We start from the raw sequence: 21,227 nt of genomic DNA on the forward strand, positions 1-21,227 counted from the left end.
TGAATCTCTGTGGTAGTTTGAGGTGATGGGAGTTGGACAAATTGAAGTATTGATCTTCCAAGAAACTGCAGTCACTTTAATAAATCACCGAGCTGGTTCATGTAAGCAGTATTGGGTCCTTAGTAAACATTGTCATGGACTTGTGTCACCAGGGAGTTCTATCATATGCCCCGTACAACGGTCAATCTCCCCGACTCTGTTGTTACACTCTGTCAATGTAACATTTCAGCTGAGGTCTTATTGGAAGCTTAATGGGGCTAAAAGTTGAGATAATAACTTGCCGGCTCAGTATGTTTGGTTCGAGATCCCCAAACAATGGTGCTGGTACACCATAGACCAGTAGTCATCCCACCTATCGCTGATCATGGCTTTTCATTGTCACCTCTTTGATATCAAAATCTGCATGAGATCCAAGGTACAAGATGTCACAAAACATGCGCAGGCAAATAGTCGAATCGCTGCGTCATAAAACACGGCACCATTGGGTCTGTATACATGTACCGGTTGGTTCGCCTTGCTTTTTTCGTCCTGGGGTGCAGATGATTTGAAACCCAATTTAATCTGGCATTTTGCCTTTGTCGCCTTTAAATGAATTGAGGAACTTTTGAGCTGTTTCCAGGTAAATCCAGAAGGAGATCACCCAATTTGCTTGCCTGTTGTCAAATGCAAGACTTCGGCCTCTGGGACCCTAAGAGACGTGGGTAGGGGACATCATTCTGACGACCAGAAATGATGATGAGCCCTTGTAGATGCCCTCAAAATGAGGTTGCAGAGAGCTTCCAGTGGACTACTATCTTCAGATGAATTTGGAAAATGCCGTTGGGAAACCCCTGCAAGAATCAGACGTAGTACAGCCAGGGCTATGATAGCAGATGATCAACAGGGGGTCATTTGTAGGCCATTCCACTGGCCAAACGGCTTATTTGTCACGGCACATCACTCTGATATGAGACACGACCTCGATTTCAAATTTGGTCGGTGGTATTAGGCGCAAGTTCAACGGATTTGCGGGTAATTGTGCATAACATAATCCCACATGGCCAATATGGAGCCCTGGAGGAGAAGCAATATATCTCCAACACCGAGCTAGCTCAATTCACAGTGACAGCGACATCCACGGAGATGAATTCAAAAGAGTTGCAAGACAGGTCGAGCTTCACAGTGAAGATGTCGGGTATTTCCACCCGCTCTTTATAATTGCAAGCTATTCAAACATATACATATCAAGTGCCGATAAATCTAGGCTAGCGAGGCCAGGGCTTCTCAAAGACACCGGTCCACTGACCCCAACCGACGACTTTGCCCTCCAAGGCTCGCTTGATGTCTTTCTTGCTGGCAGTCTCCGGGGCTTGAAACTTCAGCGATTCGCTGAGTGCGACGATGGTAAATACATATCGATGCTTTCCATGCCCAAGTGGCGCACCTGCACCGACGTAGGGAGTTCCTAGTATATTGGGAACAAATCGCCAGCCGGCGACTGTCTGGCGAGATATCTTGGCGTGCTCGCCTGGTGCGACATCCTTCTGGTCGGCCTTGTTCGTTGATGCGGGAATAGCCCATAGAAGGCCGTGATGAAAGACGATGAAAGGGATAGGTGGGTCGAGGTCTTCACAGAGTAGAACATATTCCTTGACCTCCTCGCTTGATTTTGGTGCGCTCCAACGAAGCTCAGGGAGGGCACCTCTGCCATCCTGGGCCTTGCAGGTACAGTTGAGAGGAAGCTTGGAGCCAGAAGGACCTATCTCCGGGGCTTCAAGAATAATGTTTGGCTTGGTGAGATCTTTGAAGGCTGGAGAGTGAATGATTTGGCCCGAATCATGACCGCGGATAGGGTACAGTAATCGGCCGAGGAGGAACTCGAGGTAGTGCAAGATCGCCATGGTTGATGGTTGGGACAATCACAGAGATAGAGCTTTTTGTTGGTAATGAAAGAGCATGATGGAGAGAAGAAGAAAGAAAAATGGGTTGGCGATGCGATGTGTTGTGACTGAGCCCAAAGGCAGGCTGATTTAGAAGGTGCCCTGAACCGGGCCGGAATCGGTGAACTCAGCTGAAATCCATTTTGGACCAATTTCGAAATGACATTAGCGCAGTGAGATACTAGTTTCTTTGTTCTATTTAAAGGGAGAACTTTTCCATACTCCCCGATTTATAAAAGCAAGCAGAAATGATATGTGAACCCGCTCATTGTATTGGGTGTTGTTGGTCAAAAGTCCACGTGCACTTTGACTCCTCGAGGTCCCGGTACTACAACTTTTACAGTCGAGTATGGTAGATATGACCGGAGCTAATGGATACCGTTCGCTCTCAGTTTCAAATTGATATTGGTAGCGCAGTCTATGGTCGCCTGTTGCAGAGGGGGTTGACGACCCCAGAGCTCCAAGACTTCTTAACTTGTGCAGCCAGCCAGAAGCTGGGGCATTTCGGGCCAACACTCAATGGCGATTGATTTAAATGGCTCAGTGCGGATATGACCCATCCGATAGATTGCCATGTGGAGAGACCACTCTCGGTAAGTCAGGCCAACACAACCAGAAAGCCATCAACGGACCCTTGTTACGATGCAACAACACTGGCGTAGCCATTGAACTCTCCTGTCTCCTCCAGAATGATCGGAATCTCATCCTCCACGAGGGAGGCAAAGGTGTCCTTCTCCAAAGGTGCCCATCCCAATTGTCGCAGTCGGGTAGCCTTGTTTCTTGCGTTTGAGCCAGCCACAATTCCTGTGAAAACCCCAAACAGATCGCCGTAGTTTGATTCGGGGATTGTCTTTGGTGCATATTGACCAATCTTTCCTGCTCCTTTCAAGATCCGACCAATCTCGGCTGCACATTTGCCCCATGAAAGCTCCTGGCCATTCTCACAGAAGAAGTAGGGGTTTTCCGCAACAACATCGAAAGGTGCGCCTTCCATCCAGTGTAGCAAAACCATGTATGCCCGTGCCAGGTCTTTCACGTGAACATGGTTCCAGACTGAGAGACCCTTGCCGATCTGACCTGCGTATCCATGCTTGATCGAGTACCGGGCAAGAGTGGGTAGCTGAATGGAGAGGCGTTTTTCCCCGAGTGGTGACACCGTAGATCACAGGTGGGATCATGATGGCCATTTTGGCGTGGGTGGCGAGCTCGCGGCGGGCTCGGACGATGGCCAGATCAATCAAGCGATGGGGCGCGGAATCGGGTAGAGCATCAATTTGAGATGGGTTCAGATCATCAAACACCGCCTCGTTCTCATACTCTCCTGCCGATGAGTCGGCAATCAGACTTGCACCACTGTTGTGGATGTAGATCGTTTCTAGACCCATCTGTGCTCGCTGTCGCACACCGTCGAGAATCGCCTCGACCGATGGCAGGTGGTCTGCAGTGGCGGTATGGAATACAATATCGCTCACAGCGACCTGATTCCTGATCACTGATGCATCGTCTAGGGTTCCCACGACTGTCTTCACGCCGATCTTAGCGAATTCTGCGACGGCTGATTCCCTGCGGACGAGCGTAGTGACATTGTACTTGGTTGAGAGAAGCAAGTCAATGACTTCACCCCCAATAAAGCCGGGCCCGAGCAAGAATACAGAGCGCGTCATATCGAGTGAATAGAGAGCAGTCTCCCAACGTTAAAAATTCCTCATGTTTTGCAAGCCCCGCCGTCTCATTTTATAGCTGAGATGACTGAAGGTTGACGACACGATTAGTCAGATGCGGTGGAACCAAGTGCCGATTCTTCGTGCGGGGAGTGTTGGTCAACTGTTGGTCAATTGTTGGTCAACGCAACTTCGAATCAAACATGTCGCCGAGCGGGGCTGACAAAGCAAGAAACGCCTCATCGCCCGTGCCAAGCTTTACCTACTTCACCTACTGGCGATATGTGAGTCGGACGAGGATTGCGCCGAGAAATTCAAAAATTGAATGATTTGAAAGCAATGAAGGGTGGATATTAACAAGTCCAAAGGAAGGTCGAAGCGGTGGGATAGCGGAGGTTCTGATCTGCAGTGGAGTTTCCCATTGGTCGCGATCGAAGTGGTGAATTTTGTATACAGTTGAAGTGTGTGTGTATACTTGTGTACTCCGTATGAAGCACGAAGAAGCACGATGTTGACAAGTACGGAGAACGGAGTAGAACACGCCAAGTCGGTTTTGTACAAATAAAGATGTGCCCAAAAGAGCGTCGATCTTGCCGATCGTGACATCAGCCGTATTTCCGTTCTTCCGCCCACATCCGTGCGAATTCCCGTTCCTGGATTCCCTCTGCGATCCCTTCGGGGCACTTTGCTCACCTCTACACCCTCCATGCTGTCTTCTATATCGGCCGCCTTTGCACCGGCACCCGAAGGTTCACAGCAACGGCCCCCTCGGTATGCCGGCGAGGATACTACCCCGACCACCCGCCGAGAGATCCTGGGCTGGTATTCCTATGGCATTGCTGCGGAAGTGTTTGCGGTCTGCGGCGTAGGTTCGTGAAGCTGGCTGTTTCTCCCCAAAAAAAAGGGACCATTCATGCTGACTCGTTTCGTTTGCAGGCTCCTTCCTACCACTCACGCTGGAGCAACTAGCCCGCGAACGCGGCACCCTCCAAAAGAGCCATCTACCATGCACCGGACCCTCGGCGGGAAACAGCACGAACGATGCCGCGAATGGACAGTGTGTTGTCCCGGTCTTTGGACTTGAAATCAACACCGCGAGCTTCGCCATGTATACCTTCTCATTGGCAGTGCTGATTCAGGCATTGACATTGATCTCGTTCAGCGCGCTGGCAGACTACGGTATGGTTGCAGGAATCACGGGCTGAAATTTGCAGTCGAAGAGGACATGAACGTTAACGACAGGGTTCTCCGGTCGCGGTTTCTAGAAAACAATCGCAAAACCTTGCTCATGGTATTCGGATTTGCCGGTTCCCTGGCTAGCATGTTGTTCGTGTTTATCGCTCCGCCTGTGTTTATCCTGGGTTCCATCCTTGTGGTCGTGGGTGTGACCTGCCTTGGCTCTTCATTTGTCGTCCTCAATTCCTACCTCCCGGTCCTAGTCGCCAATGATTCTTCTCTTCAAGCCAGCAAGACGAACGAAGACGCGGAGTTGTCGACCTTCGACCCAGACGGCGAAAGCCCCGAATGGAACGCATGGGATAGCGACGGCGACAATGACAGCTTGGATGGACTGAACCCATCGCACCAGCCCAACCACTCGCCGGAAGAGGGCAAGGGAGCCCGGTCTCCGTCCTCCTCGCCGGAGCTGCAGTTGTCCACCAAGATTTCGTCCCGGGGCATTGGTCTCGGCTACTGCGCCGCCGTCTTTGTGCAGATCATCAGTATAATCATGCTCGTCACGCTCTCCAAGACGTCTCTTGTCAATGTCTCGGCCACTCTTCCCATGCGGTTTGTCTTGCTCCTGGTCGGTATCTGGTGGGGTGCGTTCACGCTGGTCACTCGTCAGTTGCTGAAGACCCGACCGGGGCCTCCGCTCGACAGTGTCTCTACGCAAGGTACCGCACGCTGGAGGGCCTGGCTGCGACTGATGGGATTCGCCTGGAAGTCATTGTGGGAAACGGTCAAAGTAGTGATGAAATTGCGAGAGGTGCTCATCTTCCTCGTAGCATGGTTCCTGCTCTCGGATGCCATTGCCACGGTTTCGGGCACGGCGATCCTGTTCGCGCGCACGGAGCTCAAGTTGAGCACGCCACTGGTCGGACTTCTCTCCATCACCGCGACCGTGTCCGGGATGATGGGTGCATTCCTGTGGCCACACGTGTCTCGGCACTTTGGACTACAATCCAACCACACTATCATTGTCTGCATTGTCCTGTTTGAGATGATTCCGTTGTACGGGTTGTTGGCTTACATCCCGTTCATCAAAAATTGGGGCGTTATTGGCTTGCAACGGCCGTGGGAGATCTTCCCGCTGGCCATCGTCCACGGAATCGTGTCGGGCGGGTTGGCGTCCTATTGCCGATCGTTTTTCGGGCTCTTGATCCCGCCTGGGAACGAGGCTGCGTTTTACGCTCTCTATGCCGCGACTGACAAAGGTAGCTCTTTTATTGGACCGGCAATTGTGGGGATTTTAGTGGATGCTACCGGTCAAGTCCGGAGTGGATTTTTCTTTATTGCTATTCTCATAGTTCTGCCTATTCCGCTGGTATGGATGGTGAACGCGGACAAAGGACGCCGCGAAGGTTTGGCCATGGCTGAGACCCTGAAGTCACATGGTCCTGCCAATTCCCAGGAGGCTGAAGGTCTCCTGGCGAGTCACGATTGATATTGAGAAAACAAGAAATTAGGGGACCAACATGTTATAGAGATGAATATATGAATACGAGTATGTTTGCGGCACAGCGACATTGCGGGGGTCAAAAGGCAAAGCCACGGTCATTTGAGGGAATTGTGACCAGTCGGTATGGAATCCCCAAATAACCGCAGAACCAAGCCTCGAGAGGGGATTATTTACTCGGAATAGGCATCATTGCCAAGCCCGATCCTGAGATCACCTGGGGACTACTGGGGAAGGTCTGTACCTTGAGTTTCGAAGCACCGAAATAGATTAGAGCCCGATTCCTACTCCGTACACCAAGCCTTTCTAGCCGGCTGCGGGAGAGAGGGAAAAATATAAATAAATAAAAACCCGCATATAACAGGGTCTTGAGTGGGGGCAAAAAAGGGAAGATGTCTCATTTCTTACAGTTCTTAAGCCAATTTGACGTGAACAAGAAAAAGGGCAGAGAGAGACTTGACCAATCCGACGGGGTCAATCTCGTATAGTTCAGTCGCTAAGTGGACCCTGAGCTGTTAGTTAAGGGTCCTCCGAGGCTTGGTACACTGCAGCCTAAGGGACTTTTCTGAGACCCTCTCTGTTTTCCGCTTCAAGAGAAGTGAGAATCTAAGAGGGGAGAGTCTGCATCCTTATTGGGAATGCGCAGTAAGACAACCCCATCCGGCCCTAATTTAGCTTCACTGCACACAATTTAACATTCCACACTCTCCCCCTTGGAAAAAAAAACCTTTGGTGTTGGTTTTCACTCTAACTACGTGCATCATGCTACTGGAGGTTGTCTTCTCTTCTCTTTTGCTGCTTGCCAGCGCACATCCACAGCGAGGTCTCTCCGTGGAACCGGTGACCGACTGCTCTCAGCTCCCCGCTTATGACGATCTCACCGAGATCGCCGGACCCTGGACGATCAACATCGACTCATGTTACAATGGAACTGCCCCCGATAGCAGATGCAGTATTGAAGGATTCGGATCTAGCTCTGATGTCACACGGCAAAGGGGCGACAAGAGCGATCTGATCGAGCATGGCTTTGTACGTTGCACGCCTTGACCCACAAGTACGGAGTAAGCAATGAGCTAACCAAGACCCAGATTACGATCGCAAGCAATAACGAAAATGTCAAAACCCAACTACGCTGCAACGGTGCCCTGAACAGAATCGAAGCCCTCGTTCCATCGGGCCACGGTGCCTTGGACTGGCATGCCCTCGGTATCAACCACCACCCTAGCACGGGCCGACTGGTCTGGGGCAGAGATGCCGAGTCAGTGCAGGCCTACCGCCACTATGTCCGCGGGCAGCCGGTCTCGGGATTTTTCCTGGGCTCGAACAACCAGACCAATTGGGCGGTGCACTCGTCTGGGAGGGATGTGAGCATCCAGGACTACAAGCCATACTGGGTGATGCGGTTGATGATTCCGGAGACCACGTTCCGAGACAATGAGTTTCGGACTTTGATTCGAATCGATGGGAGCTGAGTCCCCGCAAAGCCCTGTTTTGATTTGTTTTAGCATTCACTTGTGCATGGGTGCGACACTTTGTCTCTTGCTCTTTTATACCCCCTTTCATGTCCACCCAAAGGCGTCGCGTTGCATACTATCAGCATTTGAAGCGTTATATCTCTGTTCTAGTCTCAAGCAAACAATATTGTATCGACTTTTCCCAATCGCTGGGCCATACGCAAGTAATTTCCAGCGTCTGCAAATGACATGATCTACAGTCTCTTCGAGATCTCGGCGACTGACACCCGGATCAGCGCCACGCCACACAAAATTGACGATTGGCACCATCGATCTCATTACTCAAGGCACATTGGCTCCGTGTCCCAGCTAAAAGATTGGCGACTGTGGTGAGATCTCTTTCCCCTTTACCCAAGTCTTGAGCACTCAACCCAAACACAACCCACAACCTTGCATCCCGGATGACCATCAAACCATGCGACCGAGAGAGTTTATTCTAGCAGAACATTTTATCTCCAGTCGATGTCAATATTGTTACTCTACTTACCTGTGGGATAATGCGTGGACAGATGCAATGGGCTCAAGTGAGCCTCACCAGGTCATCAACACCCGGCGCTTGAATATCCAATTGAAAAAACCCCACCAGTCATGGTTCTTTTTGCTTTGTGCATGGTTTGCATATGTTGTGCCCGGGTTAGGAACAGTGATGTGGACAAAAGGGCTCTGTCCAGCTCTTTCAATGCTGGTCCCTGTGGGCTTTTATCAAAATGTGTGCACTCGACTGACAGTGTCGCAAGGCTATTGACAGACAGTCGAAAAAGCGAGTTCAAAAGGCAATTTGGGTTTGAAATCTCACCAAGAAAAAACAACAAAGCATATAAATCCCCTGGAATCACTCCGCGGAGAGACACAAGACGGCAGGTTTACTCGAGTTGACAGTCCCGGGATCTATACAGGGATGGCTAAAATGGGCAACGGCAGACCCTGATAACTCTCTCTTTATCACAACACAACACGTTGCTACCAGAAGGCAGAACATCACCTCAAATCTGCTTCTTTCAACTCTAAAATGTCTAGGCTGCTAATGTTGCTAGGCTGTGGACTTTGAAAACAGATTCCCAATGGATCAAGGTAAATACCCTGGGCCTTTTCTCAAAACCTGACATGGACTCACGAGAACGAGAACGTCTTTCTCCATTGGCAGCTCTGTGTTCCGAGAGCTTCTGCTTTTGGAATTTAGCCATGAAATGTCCCTCCGTTACGCGAAGGGATTAGGCTCATTTTTCTATCCCGGGGGCGTTAATGCCAACCCTATGCGGCCCAATCAGAGTGCCTCCTCGCATACCCCAGCCTCGCTTCCCCAGACACTAATCGTGTTTAGCGGTTGAATTCCCCCGGACATTGCTCTCCTCTGCTTACCTGCTTCTGATAGGTGCAAAATCTCCACGGTCACCAGGTCTGACATTCCGCAGTTGGTTAAGACACGCTGGTTGGCAACTCGTACACAGCAGCCATGTTTCTGTGCACTTCATTCTCGATACAATTAGCCTGAATTGTCAAGATGGGCTGATCAGGATCCAGTGACTTGTCATTGACTTACGCTGGCTCCCTCCACACGATCCCTGAGCCCAAACTAATGCACGTGGATGATCTTGTCAGTCAAAGTAATCGCCATATTTATACAAGACAATGCCCCCCTCCTTCAAGCGGAGGCTCCCCTAGATGAAATCTCCCGAGGTCTGAGAGGGCAAGCTTCATTAACCCTACGCCGGTCGCCTCGCCTCTGCATCAAAATTGGAACAGAATGGCGTCCGCTGCAGATACCGCAATTGCGCTGGAGAAGACTGCCGCCAACCATGTCGAGGATACTTTGGGCCATGGCGCGATTTTGGAGGCTAAACAGGCCAACGAGGATGAACATTCGCAAACACTGGGGCAATGCTTGAGAGAGAACCGCAAAGCTGTGATGTGGTCCGTCCTGATCTCTCTATCCATCGTTATGGAAGGATACGATATTATCCTCATGAGCAACTTTTTCGCCTACCCCGAATTTCAAAAAAAGTACGGACATGATTATGGCGGTGACATCGGATGGCAGGTCTCAGCCCCGTGGCAGACTGGCTTGAACATGGCTAGTACGGTGGGATGCATCTTCGGTGCGTGATAACCTTGTCTTTATTGAACGCATCTATAGCTGACTGACAGATTTGCAGGTGGTATATTGAATGGGTACTGTGCGTCCAAGTATGGGTACCGGGGTGTCATGATTGTTGCCCTCGCATTCCTGACATGTTTTATCTTTATCACCGTGTTTGCGAATTCTGCGGCTGTCCTGCTAGTCGGGCAAATCTTTTGCGGATTCTCTTGGGGAGTGTTTGCGACCATCGGCCCGTCGTACGCATCTGAAGTCTGCCCGACGAACCTGCGCGGCTATCTCACAATTTATGTGAATATGTGCTGGGCCATCGGTCAACTGATCGCGTCGGGCGTTCTGTACGGACTTGTTGGTCGAACAGATCAATGGTCATACCGCATCCCCTTTGCCTTGCAATGGATTTGGCCCTTGCCGCTAATGGTTATCTGTTGGCTGGCCCCCGAGAGCCCCTGGTGGCTCGTGCGAAACGATCGCATGGAAGATGCGAAGCGCAGTATCCGTCGACTGGGTGGTTCAAAGACAGAAGAACAGATCAACGGCCAGCTTGCGATGATGGTGCACACGATCAAAATCGAGGCCGAGATTGAAGCCGGTACCACATATTATGACTGCTTCAAGGGCGTTGACCTTCGTCGCACAGAGATTTGCTGTATGACTTTCGTTGGTCAGATTCTGTCAGGTAGCACATTCGCCTACTCGCCCACTTATTTCTTCACGCAGGCAGGAATGGAAGTAACCCGCTCCTTCCAGCTGGGAGTTGGGTGCACTGCCGTCGCTTTTGTTGGCACTGTACTTTCCTGGTTCCTGATCACCGGCTTTGGCCGTCGCACTTTGTATGTCTGGGGAATGGGCATCTTGTGCATGACTCTTTTCCTCATCGGCATCATCAACGCAGCGTCGCACACTAATGGCGCGATGTGGGCCCAGGCTGGTTTGTGCTTCTTCTGGCTCTTCACATATTCCTTGACCGTCGGACCTATTGCCTATGCTATAGTATCGGAGATGTCATCGGTGCGCCTGCGGCCGCTGACGGTGTGCGTGGCGCGGACTGCCTATCAGATCATCAACGTGGTCTCCCAGGTGCTGCAACCTTACTTCATGAACCCGACGGCTTGGAATGCTTCGGGTAAGACGGGTTTCTTCTGGGGCTGCACAGCTCTAGCTGCGTTTCTGTGGGCATTCTTCCGTCTCCCCGAGCCGAAGGATCGTACATATGCGGAGCTTGATATCTTGTTCGCGACAAAGGTCTCGGCCCGCAAGTTTGCGTCAACCGCCGTTGATGCGTACGCGGTTGCACCGTCTTCTTCGCGGGAAGGTCTTGTGCGAGAGGAGATTACCCAGGAGACAAAACAGTGAGACGTATTCAAACACCGGCGGCACTTTTTGTGTACGAATTTATGCGTGATAGCTGTAGCAAGTTTCAGAATCCTCACAGTATGTACTGCAAATCATAATGCAAGTTGGATTAGCACACAGGCCAAGAGGGTTGCGGCTCTTGTCCTCACGCGGATCAATGAAACAGCTGTTTCAGTAGGGAGTACTCCGTAGATCGAGTCAGGGACACGTTAGACCGTTAGATGGCAACATCGGCAATTTTTGACGACTCAGCCACTTATACGGAGTAGTAACCATACGAGTACTAGTAGTACGTGGAGTGGTCCCCAGTGCATCGACAAGGCTGCTAGCGCGAAGCCCAAAGAGCTGAAAATAGGGAAGTTACTAGCGCTGATTTGTCCTTTTTTTTGCTGCAATTATTGGCCCACATTTCGGTTTGAACGTACGGAGTCTTTCGTACTCCGCACCTTATTCATTATTTCGCCTTCTTGTTTCCATTTTCATAACAAGCACCATGGTTGGACAAGACCTTCCAGGAGGCAAGATCAAGCCCCCAACATAAAAACCTCACCATGCGTGTAATCTGCACAGATCAAGCACAACAATGTATGAAGGAGTATTAAGATACAGCACTGACTCTCTAATTGGAGAAAGATCATCTCGCTAAAGCGGCAAAACCCCCCACCAAGATCGTCTGTTGATCGTTCCCACAACGGATCGAGTACACTGCCCCTGCATACGAGATAGCGCCAGTGAGACGGAGCGTTTCGAAAGCCATTCCAAACCAGTTTGCAAGGGAATCAACATCAGATTTTTTAGTCATTAATAGGGTACGATGTACACCGTATAGTTAAATATACACGAAATTAGGTAAGAGAGATTAGGTCATGAATTGCGCACAGACACGCGAACAGACCTCTCCACTTTCCAGCCGGGAGATTCGGCTCCCGCCCTGGGAGGATTCAGATCCTCTTCGGAACTAGTTGGCACGTTCTGGCGGCCCATGATGGTCGTGGTCACGCCATGGTAGTCATCGCTCTCGGTGCCTGTCCAAAGCTGTCGGGAGTCCTCGCGCGACTCGTGCTTGGACCGTGTGGACCGATGGAACCCGCCTGCGACGTTGCTGGCGAGAGGAAATGAGGGGGCGTACGGCTAGGGCCTGCGGAGGAGCCGTCGCGAAGAAATCGGACGAGGGGGCGTAAAGTGGTGAGACAGCCGGCGGTGATGCCAAGGCCAGCTTCGACATTGGACCAGATGGAAATTTGGTAGGTGTTGTCTGCATTCGTTAGTCTCCGTGACTGCTCAATGGACCGAGGCACGTACACAAAAATTCTTTGTCTTTGTAGTGGTGAACGAAGGGAATTCGAATGATAACCGCGGCACTTGCACTGGAGAAGGGGTGGTCAGTTCGCCACCATATAGATTAAAAAAACCATCAAGTGCCGAGGGATCACTTACATGCAACCAATTCCCAAAATGCCGACGATCGCACATTTAGTTCGGGTGTTCATGCGCAAGTTCCATATCAGGGCCACGGGAAGGAGTCCAATCGTCAAATCCGTGATGGCCGCGCCCACACTGTACAAATATGCGATGCCGATGAGGACGTTGTTGCTGACACACTTGCCCGACGCGCCTTGTTGCGCTCGATTCCAAAAGAAGTCGACGGGGCTGCATTGGAACATTGTGAAGAAGAAGAAGATGACCCCAACGGCAGTGGCAAGGACCATGGCGGAATATAAAATGTAGGCGTGGATGCGATCCACCGTGATGCGGAGGAGGGCGATGATAATCGAGATCTTGGCAACGACACAGGTGATCACGTAGAAGAGTTGTCCGATCCACCAGCACTAGGGATCTGTCAGTATGTATTTCCACCACTGAGGCTGCAATAATCGTACCAGCATAGCGCGGTGGAAGTCGTTCTCGTTGCCGGGGATGGCAAAGTAAGCCAATGTCCTCCCCAGTCCGAATTTACACGCGATAATGCCGCAGAGTGCAAATCCCAGGTTCAGCACCTAGATGGGGTTAGTTCACCCAAGTCTCAACACCAGAAGACTCGCGACTCACCATGGCCAACACCATCACGGCATCATCCCACCCGAATGCACGCACAATGTGACTGCGCACAAAACATCGTAAAATGACGCTCACCGCGGAGATACCGAGGAAAACAGAAGCGACAATCAGGATAGCCTTGCTCCGGCTGTCATCGAGATTGACATGGGACAATTGAGCATCCATACTGATCTGGCAGAGGGCATGGGAATCCCATCCGCACTACTCGTCGAAAATAGGTCCCAAAAAGAATCCAAGCGATGGACGGAGGTCCCTCATGGTTTTATTCGAAGATCCCCGGCTATTCTGGCAGTAAAGTTTAACTCTAGACCCCGAAGTCCTTGAGAGTGGAGACCTAGGAGAGAAAAATAAGAACCCCTGCAGTACTCCGTACTCCGTACTAATACCAACTAACAAGTAATCCATGGTGGGGGTGACTCGTACGCATTGGGTATGAGATCGGAGACTACGGAATATCATTTGATGGATCCGCAGGCAAGTTAAACCAGCGACCAACTGAGCACTAGCAGGCTCGGCAGTTTCAAATTATTGTGATTGCCATTCCAAATTGTATACGGAGTACAATGCTCAGGTGTCAGGACGGGGGGGGTGGCATGAGTTCGCCACATAGAGTACAGCGCCATAACCATGGTCACAGTACGCCTAGCCGAGCACATTGCTGTTCTTCAGACTCGTGGCAACGGCGCAGGAGCCGCATCGGTCGCGGTACCAAACAACGGCACAGAGTCTAAAGACTCCAGAGGGAGCTGATTGGTGACGTACAGGAGCAAGACCGTGGTTCCGACGACGTGGATACAGGCCCCACATTTCCAGATTCGGGGTGGAACATTGATCGCTCGTATTTTCCATTCGATGAGATGAACAACTCTATTCTTCCCGAGCTCCTTTCTGCAGGAGCAAAACCTTATCCTGAAACTACTCATATATGCGACCGAGGACCTAGGGATACGCTGAGCATTTGAAGAAGATTAGGGTTATGAAGCCCAAAAATGCACCTTCTATATTAGGCTTAGAGCCACCCCGCTACCAAGATCTACTTGAGTTTACGTGCATAGCAACTGGACCACGGTTAATTAACTATTGGCGAGTTATTTATTGACCTGAATCTTATGATCACTGCCAGTACCCCGTGCGCCGCGCCTATCCCTGTTTTCAAGTCACGTTTCTCGTGTGTCGCGTCTACGATCTACGTCTCATGTTTGATATTTGATACACATTGAATCTTGTGCGGTTTCACTACTAGTTTGCGCTAGTGGCAGTTCAGTGGCATTGATTGCCCTTTGATCGACGCAGATCATGGTGGTCTTGGCAGAAATGCAGGCGAATGCGCACTAGCCCTTGGGAAATTGATGGTTCCAAGCATGTTGAAGTCCTCGTTTTTATTTGGCTCGAACCCTGGGGCTAATCTCAAATATAGCGTCATCAATACGAGTATTTCGTAAATCCTTGGTCTAAACAGCTGGCTTTTGCATATTGGGGTGATCGTACATTAGTCAAGCCCCTCTGTTGTGGATACCTCGTATTTGTGGCTCCAACTCTTGAACTGCTGTCTTCAGCATTGATCGTATGGCTTACATAGCTTTCCACCCAAAGGATTTCCGGTCTTGAGGTGAAACCAAGGTTCCGACTTTGTGGATACATCGGCTGGAAGAATCCATAGAATTACCCGATTCGTGTCATTCACGCAGACGCACTCGGCGAGGCGCCAGCCATGGTGCCACTGGGCGCAGAACCGCTCGGAGCTCCGCCGCCACTACCGCCGCCGCTACCGCCGCCGAAAGAGCTATCCTCGTTTTGGTGACCACCATCGGCATCGTAGTATGCAGCAATGCTGTAGTACGAGTTGTCGGTGAAATCAGCTGTGGCATTGATACCAATTTGAATCCACGCGAACAAGCCATCGTCGAGGTCATCTCCGAGATAGAGGTACTCGGGGAAGGGGTCATAGGCACTGTCGGCCTGCTCAATACTCCACATATCCTCCGCGTTGGTGGTCACATTCTGGGTGTTGGTGTTGTAAGGGTAGGTATCTTCCACGGCAGAGCGGAGGACCTCGTTCCAGAACAACTGCCCGATGTGTGCGACGCTTCCGGTACCAACCTCGAGAGTCTTGTTGGGCAGGAGAGTGGCGTTCAGGTGAGTAAGGAGATGGGTGTGCGTCGCACGACCTTCATAGTGACCGGGGAAGATGCTCTCGAACGTGGCCACACCATCGCGGTCAGTCTGTTGAATTCCGCGCAGGTAGGTCGAGTCCCAGCCGTCGGCAGCGTAATTGCCCGACTCCGAGATGCCGCTGTTGATGACAAGGTTAGATCAAACCTTCATTGTGCTGAAGTTGCAAGATCCAAGATGCGGTTAATCACGTACCTGTACACACCAGTGGCATTGGCCTGCCAGATGTCAACCAGCGCACCAGGAACGGGTTTGCAAGTGTTGATATCAATGTATTGCACCTCGAGGAAAACATCCACACCATCCGAGTACAGATCCTCCTTCACGTTCTGGCGCACGACCTCACCCCAGACATAGTAGGGGCCGTCGGTGACGGTGGGAGACAGGATACAGCTGGTATTGGCGGCAAAGATCACAGACTCTGGAGTAGCAGGGCTGTAGTCCAAAATATCGGTGCGATTGTGATCAATGGCTTCCCACTTTTCGAGAGCAGCAAGGTCTCGACGCTGTTTTTTAGGGGCTTTGTACGGGTCAGTCCACGGGGCCTCGAGCAAGGAAGTAAATGAATGGCTTACAGGCAGTGATGCCACGCTTCTGGCGGAGTTGTTGAACAGTACGAGAACGACGAGCGATGCTGCGCTTGTTCAATTCCCGCGCGTGGAAGGTACTTTCACACCCACCGAGGGAGCGCTTGGCGTGAGCAGCCATGGCATCACGGGTATGTATCTCTCGCTTCAGGACATGGGGGTTGTGCTTTTCTCCTGGGTGGGCGATGGCGGGAGCCGCCAAGCAAGCTGCTGCAACAGCGATGAATTTGGAAAGCTGAACCATTGTGGATGTCAGGCACGGCTCAATCTGGATGTTCTCTGGTTCCTCTCAGACACAACGACCCCGGCTTGAATTTATACATCTCCGTCTGTCGAACTCGTCTTTGGCCGCGTGTCGTCCAAGGAGTAGTCGGTATTTCCGGAAAAGCGAAGATTCAGCACTGCTGCACGTCAATGCTCCAGACCTGAGTGCTAACAATTATTTGGGGGTGTTTCCGGCACGACTGTTGCTTGGCGCCGCGTCAACCCTTTGGTGGAAGGCGTGTGTTGACACCGCTGGCCCCACGAGGTTAATCGATTCAAGAAGTGATCGCCCAACCACGACGAATCATTAACGGCCCATTGGAAACACCGTCCTCACAAGCAGGGGTAAAACGTGACGACTCCTGACCATAGTTTCGAGCCCTAAGAAAACGCGGTGGCTGATTAAGCGGCGAAGAAGGCCCCGGGTCCACCTCATTTCAGACACGTTGCATCTGATTGGCAGAAGTAGTTGCTGGAGTGCAATATCTTATGAGATTACGAAAATGTGGTGGCTGATTCAGCGGACGAAGCTCAAGTGCTCAGGTAGGACTATTCAAGCTGACCATTTGTCAGGGGAAAAACACCCTCTTTGACTCCTTGCGCTCTACGGAGTTTCCTCGAGCTCATCCATTGACTGGGAGCACCTGCACCTGTGGACCTGAGCAATTTATTCTTCCGGGTCTGAAATATTTGAGTAACTTCAGGATGATTTGGGAATTTTCATGCGAATATGCTCTTGGCGCAAGGAGGTCAAAGGGATATGGATAATCAACCTCAAACGTCATTTCCATGCTTGCCCAACTGCCTAGGTGGGCAGGTGACAACGTGGGTTCCAACGTTGTACTTTATAGGTTAAAGAATACCTGTATAGTGCACCTAGGCAGTAGAGACCTGGACGCTAGGCACCTCTAGGATGCATGTTATCAATCAATTGAAATCGATTGGTCTGTATGTTTCCGAGGTTGCCCCCAGGCACACACTCCAGGGCTTCCTTGAAGCTTGTACTATGTGTGTCCACGGGTGATAAAGATCGTTGTTTCACGAATTAAGCGTGCGTAAGGAGCGCTCAAAGCTCTCTGAATGCTACCCGTGCGAAGTCATTTATTTGACTTATCTGAAAATTCTAACAGTGATGGGCCAGTCCCGGAATAGAGGCCTTGTACGGAGTAAATCCACGGTAGCTCACTAGGCCATGGAAGAGCCCGCGATAGAGCTCAACTGGCTAGCTGGTTCAAAGTTTCACCTTCAACCTACCGTATACGCCGAAAGGCCCGCCAGGGTCCATCTTGTATACAAAGGAGCTGCCTTCAAGCCTCCGTCTTCTCCAAACCTTGATCCTTCTCGGAATCATCACCAGGTTCAAACATGGACTCACGCATGAATGGACTCCGCCGACGGATTTCAGGTCCTTTTAGGACAAGAACCACGGGAACAACAGAAAGGGCGATCCCGACGAACCCAAGCAATGAGCCAGCCCAGCCATACCCCAAGGTATCAAACAATTCGAAGGATGCAAGAGGAAGGAAGGCGCCGAAAGTATTACGACCCAGAGAGGCTGCAGACAACGCAGAGGCTGCGTATTTTTCATACGCATCAGTCAGATAGTTGACCACAGCCATGTAAATGGAGTAAATCCCCACTCCAGTGCACCCAATTCCCAGCGTCGGCACAATCCAGTGGACTGATCCATTCCCGACACTGCCCCAGCCGTACCAGAACAGGCCTCCTGCAAAAAGCAGACTCCCAGGTATAGAAGTATACAAGCGGGCTTCGGGGATAGCCTTGCCAGGACGTTCTCGATTTCTCCGGGCAGAGTCGAGGTAGATCCAGTCTTGGATAGGGTTGAAGACGGTACCTATCACAGCACCAACCGAAATAGCCAATTGTACCAAACCAGTCTGGAATGTACCCCAGCCGTAGTTTGCACTAAATGTTTGCGCCACGCTCGAAAAGAAGAGGAAGAGAATTCCCCATGCGAAGCTCACCCATAACGTGAAAAAAATGACAACGGGCTCGGTCATCAACATGCGAGTGGGGCGTTCGAAGGAGACTTGCATCAATTTCCAAACGCTGGTGGTGTTCAGATCAGCTTCTGCATAAATAGGACGGCCAGTCTCCTTGCGTAATTTTTTAGCTCGCTTTTTCAGAATCACATCGGCTCGGGTCTCGCGAAGAATCAACCAGAATATGGGAATTAAGGCAGCATTGTAAATGATCTGAATGTAGAAGATCCTGTTCGATCGTTAGCCACTAATTTTGCAATCCCTTCAATCCCACCTCTTGGGATTCAGAGTGGGTGAATTACCATCGCCACGGGCTGCTCTTGTGGATCTGTTGAATAGCGGCTCCAACAAATGGACCTAGCGCAATTCCAACTACGCTGGTGAATCCAAAGAGGGACATTGGCAAGCTGCGAGCCTTGTCACCATACCAGACATCGCTGATACTGCCGCCTACGATGTTGATAGACACCGAAGATGCACCACCACCAAAGAACCGGGTAACCACGAGGGTGGCGAAATTCTGCGCAAAGGCTGAAGGGAAGAGTGACACCACCAGTATGAAGTATGCAACAAAGTAGCCAGGCATGCGTCCAGACGACTCTGTCAGGGGGACAAAGATTAACGGCCAGAATGCCGCGCCCATGTTCCAAGAGGTCGTGGCCCATGCGAGATTGGGAAACGGTTCATTCTGAACATGGAACAGCTTTTCCATGTAGTCATTTCCCGCGCCATAGGATCCAGCCGGTAGACCTGTCAGAATGGAGCTATCGAGAGATCAGTATCGCTTTTAGGAATATGCGCAGGATGCCAAGAACGCATCGAGGAGCAAGCGAGCCAGATAAAAACCTACATGAAACAGACAGTCAAAGTCAAGACCCATTTGTACGTTTTGCTCCAATTGAATCTGCACCCGTCAGTAGGTCCTGCATCCCGTATCAGTATGCCACGTCTTACGGGTTGTCTGGGTCGTCGGGCCCAGCCCAAGTATGGATCTCGATTTCCTGACTTCCCCGCAGCGGGTGTCGGCCTACATGACCAATATGACTGTCTCGGTGGAAGAACGATAGGAACCTGAGACTATGATTAGTCGCTGCCCAGGTGAGATGTTCCATTCCGACTTTGATCGTACCTTGATCGAAATGAATCGTCGAAATCGTTGTGGTGCAGGGTGCTCGCGGTCGAAGATCGTTGTATAGGTGGCCCACCTTCACGGACTGGCTGCGTTGCCGGGATTCCCTCTGAAGTGTTCATGCTAAGAAATCTAAAATTCAGAATTTAACTATGAAATTGACCCCAAACTATCTTGTTCCAGCTATTGTCTATTCGACTGCTTTTGTTCTTCATTCTTTGTACTGCTGAGTCAACGACTTCATAGTTTGGGTGGTCGTTTTCGTCATATCTAGATCTGTCATGCTTGACAATAAGCTCCAATTGACTTTGTACAAGTACCGTGGAATAAGATATCTCAAATGATCGACAAACTTGTGGAGGATCGAGGATCGAGAGCAGTGCAATAGAGTTGCCCGTTATTCTCTTGTCTTCTTGGCGCAAAGTGGGGGCACGTTGGGCTCCTACGGGATGTCTTTGACTCTTTGACACCATCGCAAGGTACTCACCTGCGCTAAGCTGGGATGATGCATAGTGATCCCAGTATTGCAGTACCCGTAAGTATTCAGTTAGCTGGTCAACACCGGTGAGCCCAAGGAGACTAGATTAATTGAGGCAAAAGTAGCAACTTCCCAGTTCGAGTCATGATGTCACGGCTCCGCCATGCTCCGCTATGCTCCGCACCCTTATATAATTGAAGTCATTCGATGGGGTTCTTTGAGTCTCCCCGTGCCTGGAACCCGTTGGAACAAGGATACTGTATCTCAACCTGATTGAGCCGGCCGCAGGAGGTCCCTGCCCGGATATAGAGTTGTCTGATGTCAGCGCTAAGCCTGGAGACCATGAAGTCATTGGAGGGGGGGTGAAAGTGTATTTAATCCTCTTAGAAGTCTCGTTAGTAGAGCCCATTCACTACTATTCTACCTCTTCCTCTCTACCTCACTACATCTCTCAAATCTCTCATATCATACCCTAAACCATTACCACCTTTTAAGAACCATCATGCCTATTCCCGTCCCCAAGGCCGACCGTCTCATTGACCTCCTTAGCCTCAAGGGCAAGGTTGTTGTCATCACCGGAGCTTCTGGTGCTCGCGGCATGGGCATTGAAGCCGCCCGCGGCTGTGCCGAGATGGGTGCCGACCTCGCCATCACCTACGCCTCCCGACCCGAGGGTGGCGAGAAGAACGCCAAGGAACTCGCTGCTGAGTACGGCGTTAAGGTTAAGGCCTACAAGTGTGACGTGGGCTCCTGGGACAGTGTTCAGGGTCTCGTCAAGGATGTGATCAAGGACTTTGGCAAGATCGACTCCTTCATTGCCAACGCCGGTCGCACCGCCGACAGTGGTATCCTCGATGGCTCTGTTGAGGCGTGGCAAGAGGTAATCCAGACCGATTTGACTGGAGTCTTCCACTGCGCCAAGGCCGTCGGCCACCACTTCAAGGAGCGTAGCACCGGCAGCTTCGTCATCACCGCCTCCATGTCTGGCCACATCGCCAACTTCCCTCAGGAGCAGACCTCCTACAACGTCGCTAAGGCCGGCACAATTCACATGGCCCGCTCCCTGGCCAACGAATGGCGCGACTTTGCTCGCGTGAACAGCATTTCCCCCGGTTACATTGACACCGGTCTCTCCGACTTCGTCGCCCAGGATGTGCAAGATCTGTGGAACTCCATGATCCCCATGGGTCGCAACGGTGATGCCAAGGAACTGAAGGGCGCCTACGTCTACCTGGTCAGCGATGCCAGTACTTACATGACTGGTAACGACTTGATCATTGACGGTGGTTACACTGTGCGGTAAACAATATATTA

The 21,227-nt window shown here is 51.1% G+C and overlaps 9 protein-coding genes across 9 annotated transcripts; 4 read left to right on the forward strand and 5 right to left on the reverse strand.

Annotated features, from left to right (window-relative positions):
• Positions 1-1,244: 1,244 nt before the first annotated feature.
• On the reverse strand, positions 1,245-1,880 carry N7506_008170 (YbhB/YbcL family Raf kinase inhibitor-like protein; the record flags this gene model as incomplete). The annotated part of the gene is made up of 1 exon (XM_056957463.1): positions 1,245-1,880. One exon carries the CDS (start codon positions 1,878-1,880, stop codon positions 1,245-1,247), a length of 636 nt encoding a protein of 211 aa, XP_056811797.1.
• Positions 1,881-2,556: 676 nt separating this feature from the next.
• N7506_008171 (Phosphatidylethanolamine-binding protein PEBP) lies at positions 2,557-3,583 on the reverse strand (the record flags this gene model as incomplete). The annotated part of the gene is made up of 2 exons (XM_056957464.1): positions 2,557-3,039; positions 3,086-3,583. 2 exons carry the CDS (start codon positions 3,581-3,583, stop codon positions 2,557-2,559), a joined length of 981 nt encoding a protein of 326 aa, XP_056811798.1.
• Positions 3,584-4,286: 703 nt separating this feature from the next.
• On the forward strand, positions 4,287-6,245 carry N7506_008172 (uncharacterized protein; the record flags this gene model as incomplete). The annotated part of the gene is made up of 3 exons (XM_056957465.1): positions 4,287-4,449; positions 4,517-4,759; positions 4,801-6,245. The coding sequence occupies 3 exons, from the start codon at positions 4,287-4,289 to the stop codon at positions 6,243-6,245; spliced, it is 1,851 nt and encodes a 616-aa protein (XP_056811799.1).
• Positions 6,246-6,932: 687 nt separating this feature from the next.
• On the forward strand, positions 6,933-7,729 carry N7506_008173 (uncharacterized protein; the record flags this gene model as incomplete). The annotated part of the gene is made up of 2 exons (XM_056957466.1): positions 6,933-7,286; positions 7,346-7,729. Coding segments are annotated over 2 exons (738 nt in total), but the record flags the coding sequence as incomplete, so codon positions are not given.
• Positions 7,730-9,515: 1,786 nt separating this feature from the next.
• On the forward strand, positions 9,516-11,222 carry N7506_008174 (uncharacterized protein; the record flags this gene model as incomplete). Its single annotated transcript, XM_056957467.1, has 2 exons — positions 9,516-9,867; positions 9,925-11,222. 2 exons carry the CDS (start codon positions 9,516-9,518, stop codon positions 11,220-11,222), a joined length of 1,650 nt encoding a protein of 549 aa, XP_056811801.1.
• An 864-nt stretch (positions 11,223-12,086) lies between these two features.
• N7506_008175 (putative integral membrane protein) lies at positions 12,087-13,445 on the reverse strand (the record flags this gene model as incomplete). The annotated part of the gene is made up of 6 exons (XM_056957468.1): positions 12,087-12,313; positions 12,352-12,477; positions 12,525-12,589; positions 12,660-13,051; positions 13,103-13,219; positions 13,272-13,445. 6 exons carry the CDS (start codon positions 13,443-13,445, stop codon positions 12,087-12,089), a joined length of 1,101 nt encoding a protein of 366 aa, XP_056811802.1.
• A 1,515-nt stretch (positions 13,446-14,960) lies between these two features.
• N7506_008176 (intradiol ring-cleavage dioxygenase) lies at positions 14,961-16,283 on the reverse strand (the record flags this gene model as incomplete). Its single annotated transcript, XM_056957469.1, has 3 exons — positions 14,961-15,573; positions 15,648-15,972; positions 16,028-16,283. 3 exons carry the CDS (start codon positions 16,281-16,283, stop codon positions 14,961-14,963), a joined length of 1,194 nt encoding a protein of 397 aa, XP_056811803.1.
• A 1,327-nt stretch (positions 16,284-17,610) lies between these two features.
• Positions 17,611-19,557, reverse strand: N7506_008177 (uncharacterized protein; the record flags this gene model as incomplete). Its single annotated transcript, XM_056957470.1, has 5 exons — positions 17,611-18,535; positions 18,609-19,070; positions 19,157-19,210; positions 19,261-19,377; positions 19,436-19,557. The coding sequence occupies 5 exons, from the start codon at positions 19,555-19,557 to the stop codon at positions 17,611-17,613; spliced, it is 1,680 nt and encodes a 559-aa protein (XP_056811804.1).
• An 858-nt stretch (positions 19,558-20,415) lies between these two features.
• Positions 20,416-21,216, forward strand: N7506_008178 (SDR family oxidoreductase; the record flags this gene model as incomplete). The annotated part of the gene is made up of 1 exon (XM_056957471.1): positions 20,416-21,216. The coding sequence occupies one exon, from the start codon at positions 20,416-20,418 to the stop codon at positions 21,214-21,216; it is 801 nt and encodes a 266-aa protein (XP_056811805.1).
• Between the last annotated feature and the right edge of the window lie 11 nt (positions 21,217-21,227).

The sequence above is a fragment of the Penicillium brevicompactum genome (assembly GCF_028827555.1).
Source record: "Penicillium brevicompactum strain IBT 35665 chromosome Unknown utg000005l_segment0_segment0, whole genome shotgun sequence".
In the NCBI taxonomy this organism is placed as follows: Eukaryota; Fungi; Ascomycota; class Eurotiomycetes; order Eurotiales; family Aspergillaceae; genus Penicillium; species Penicillium brevicompactum.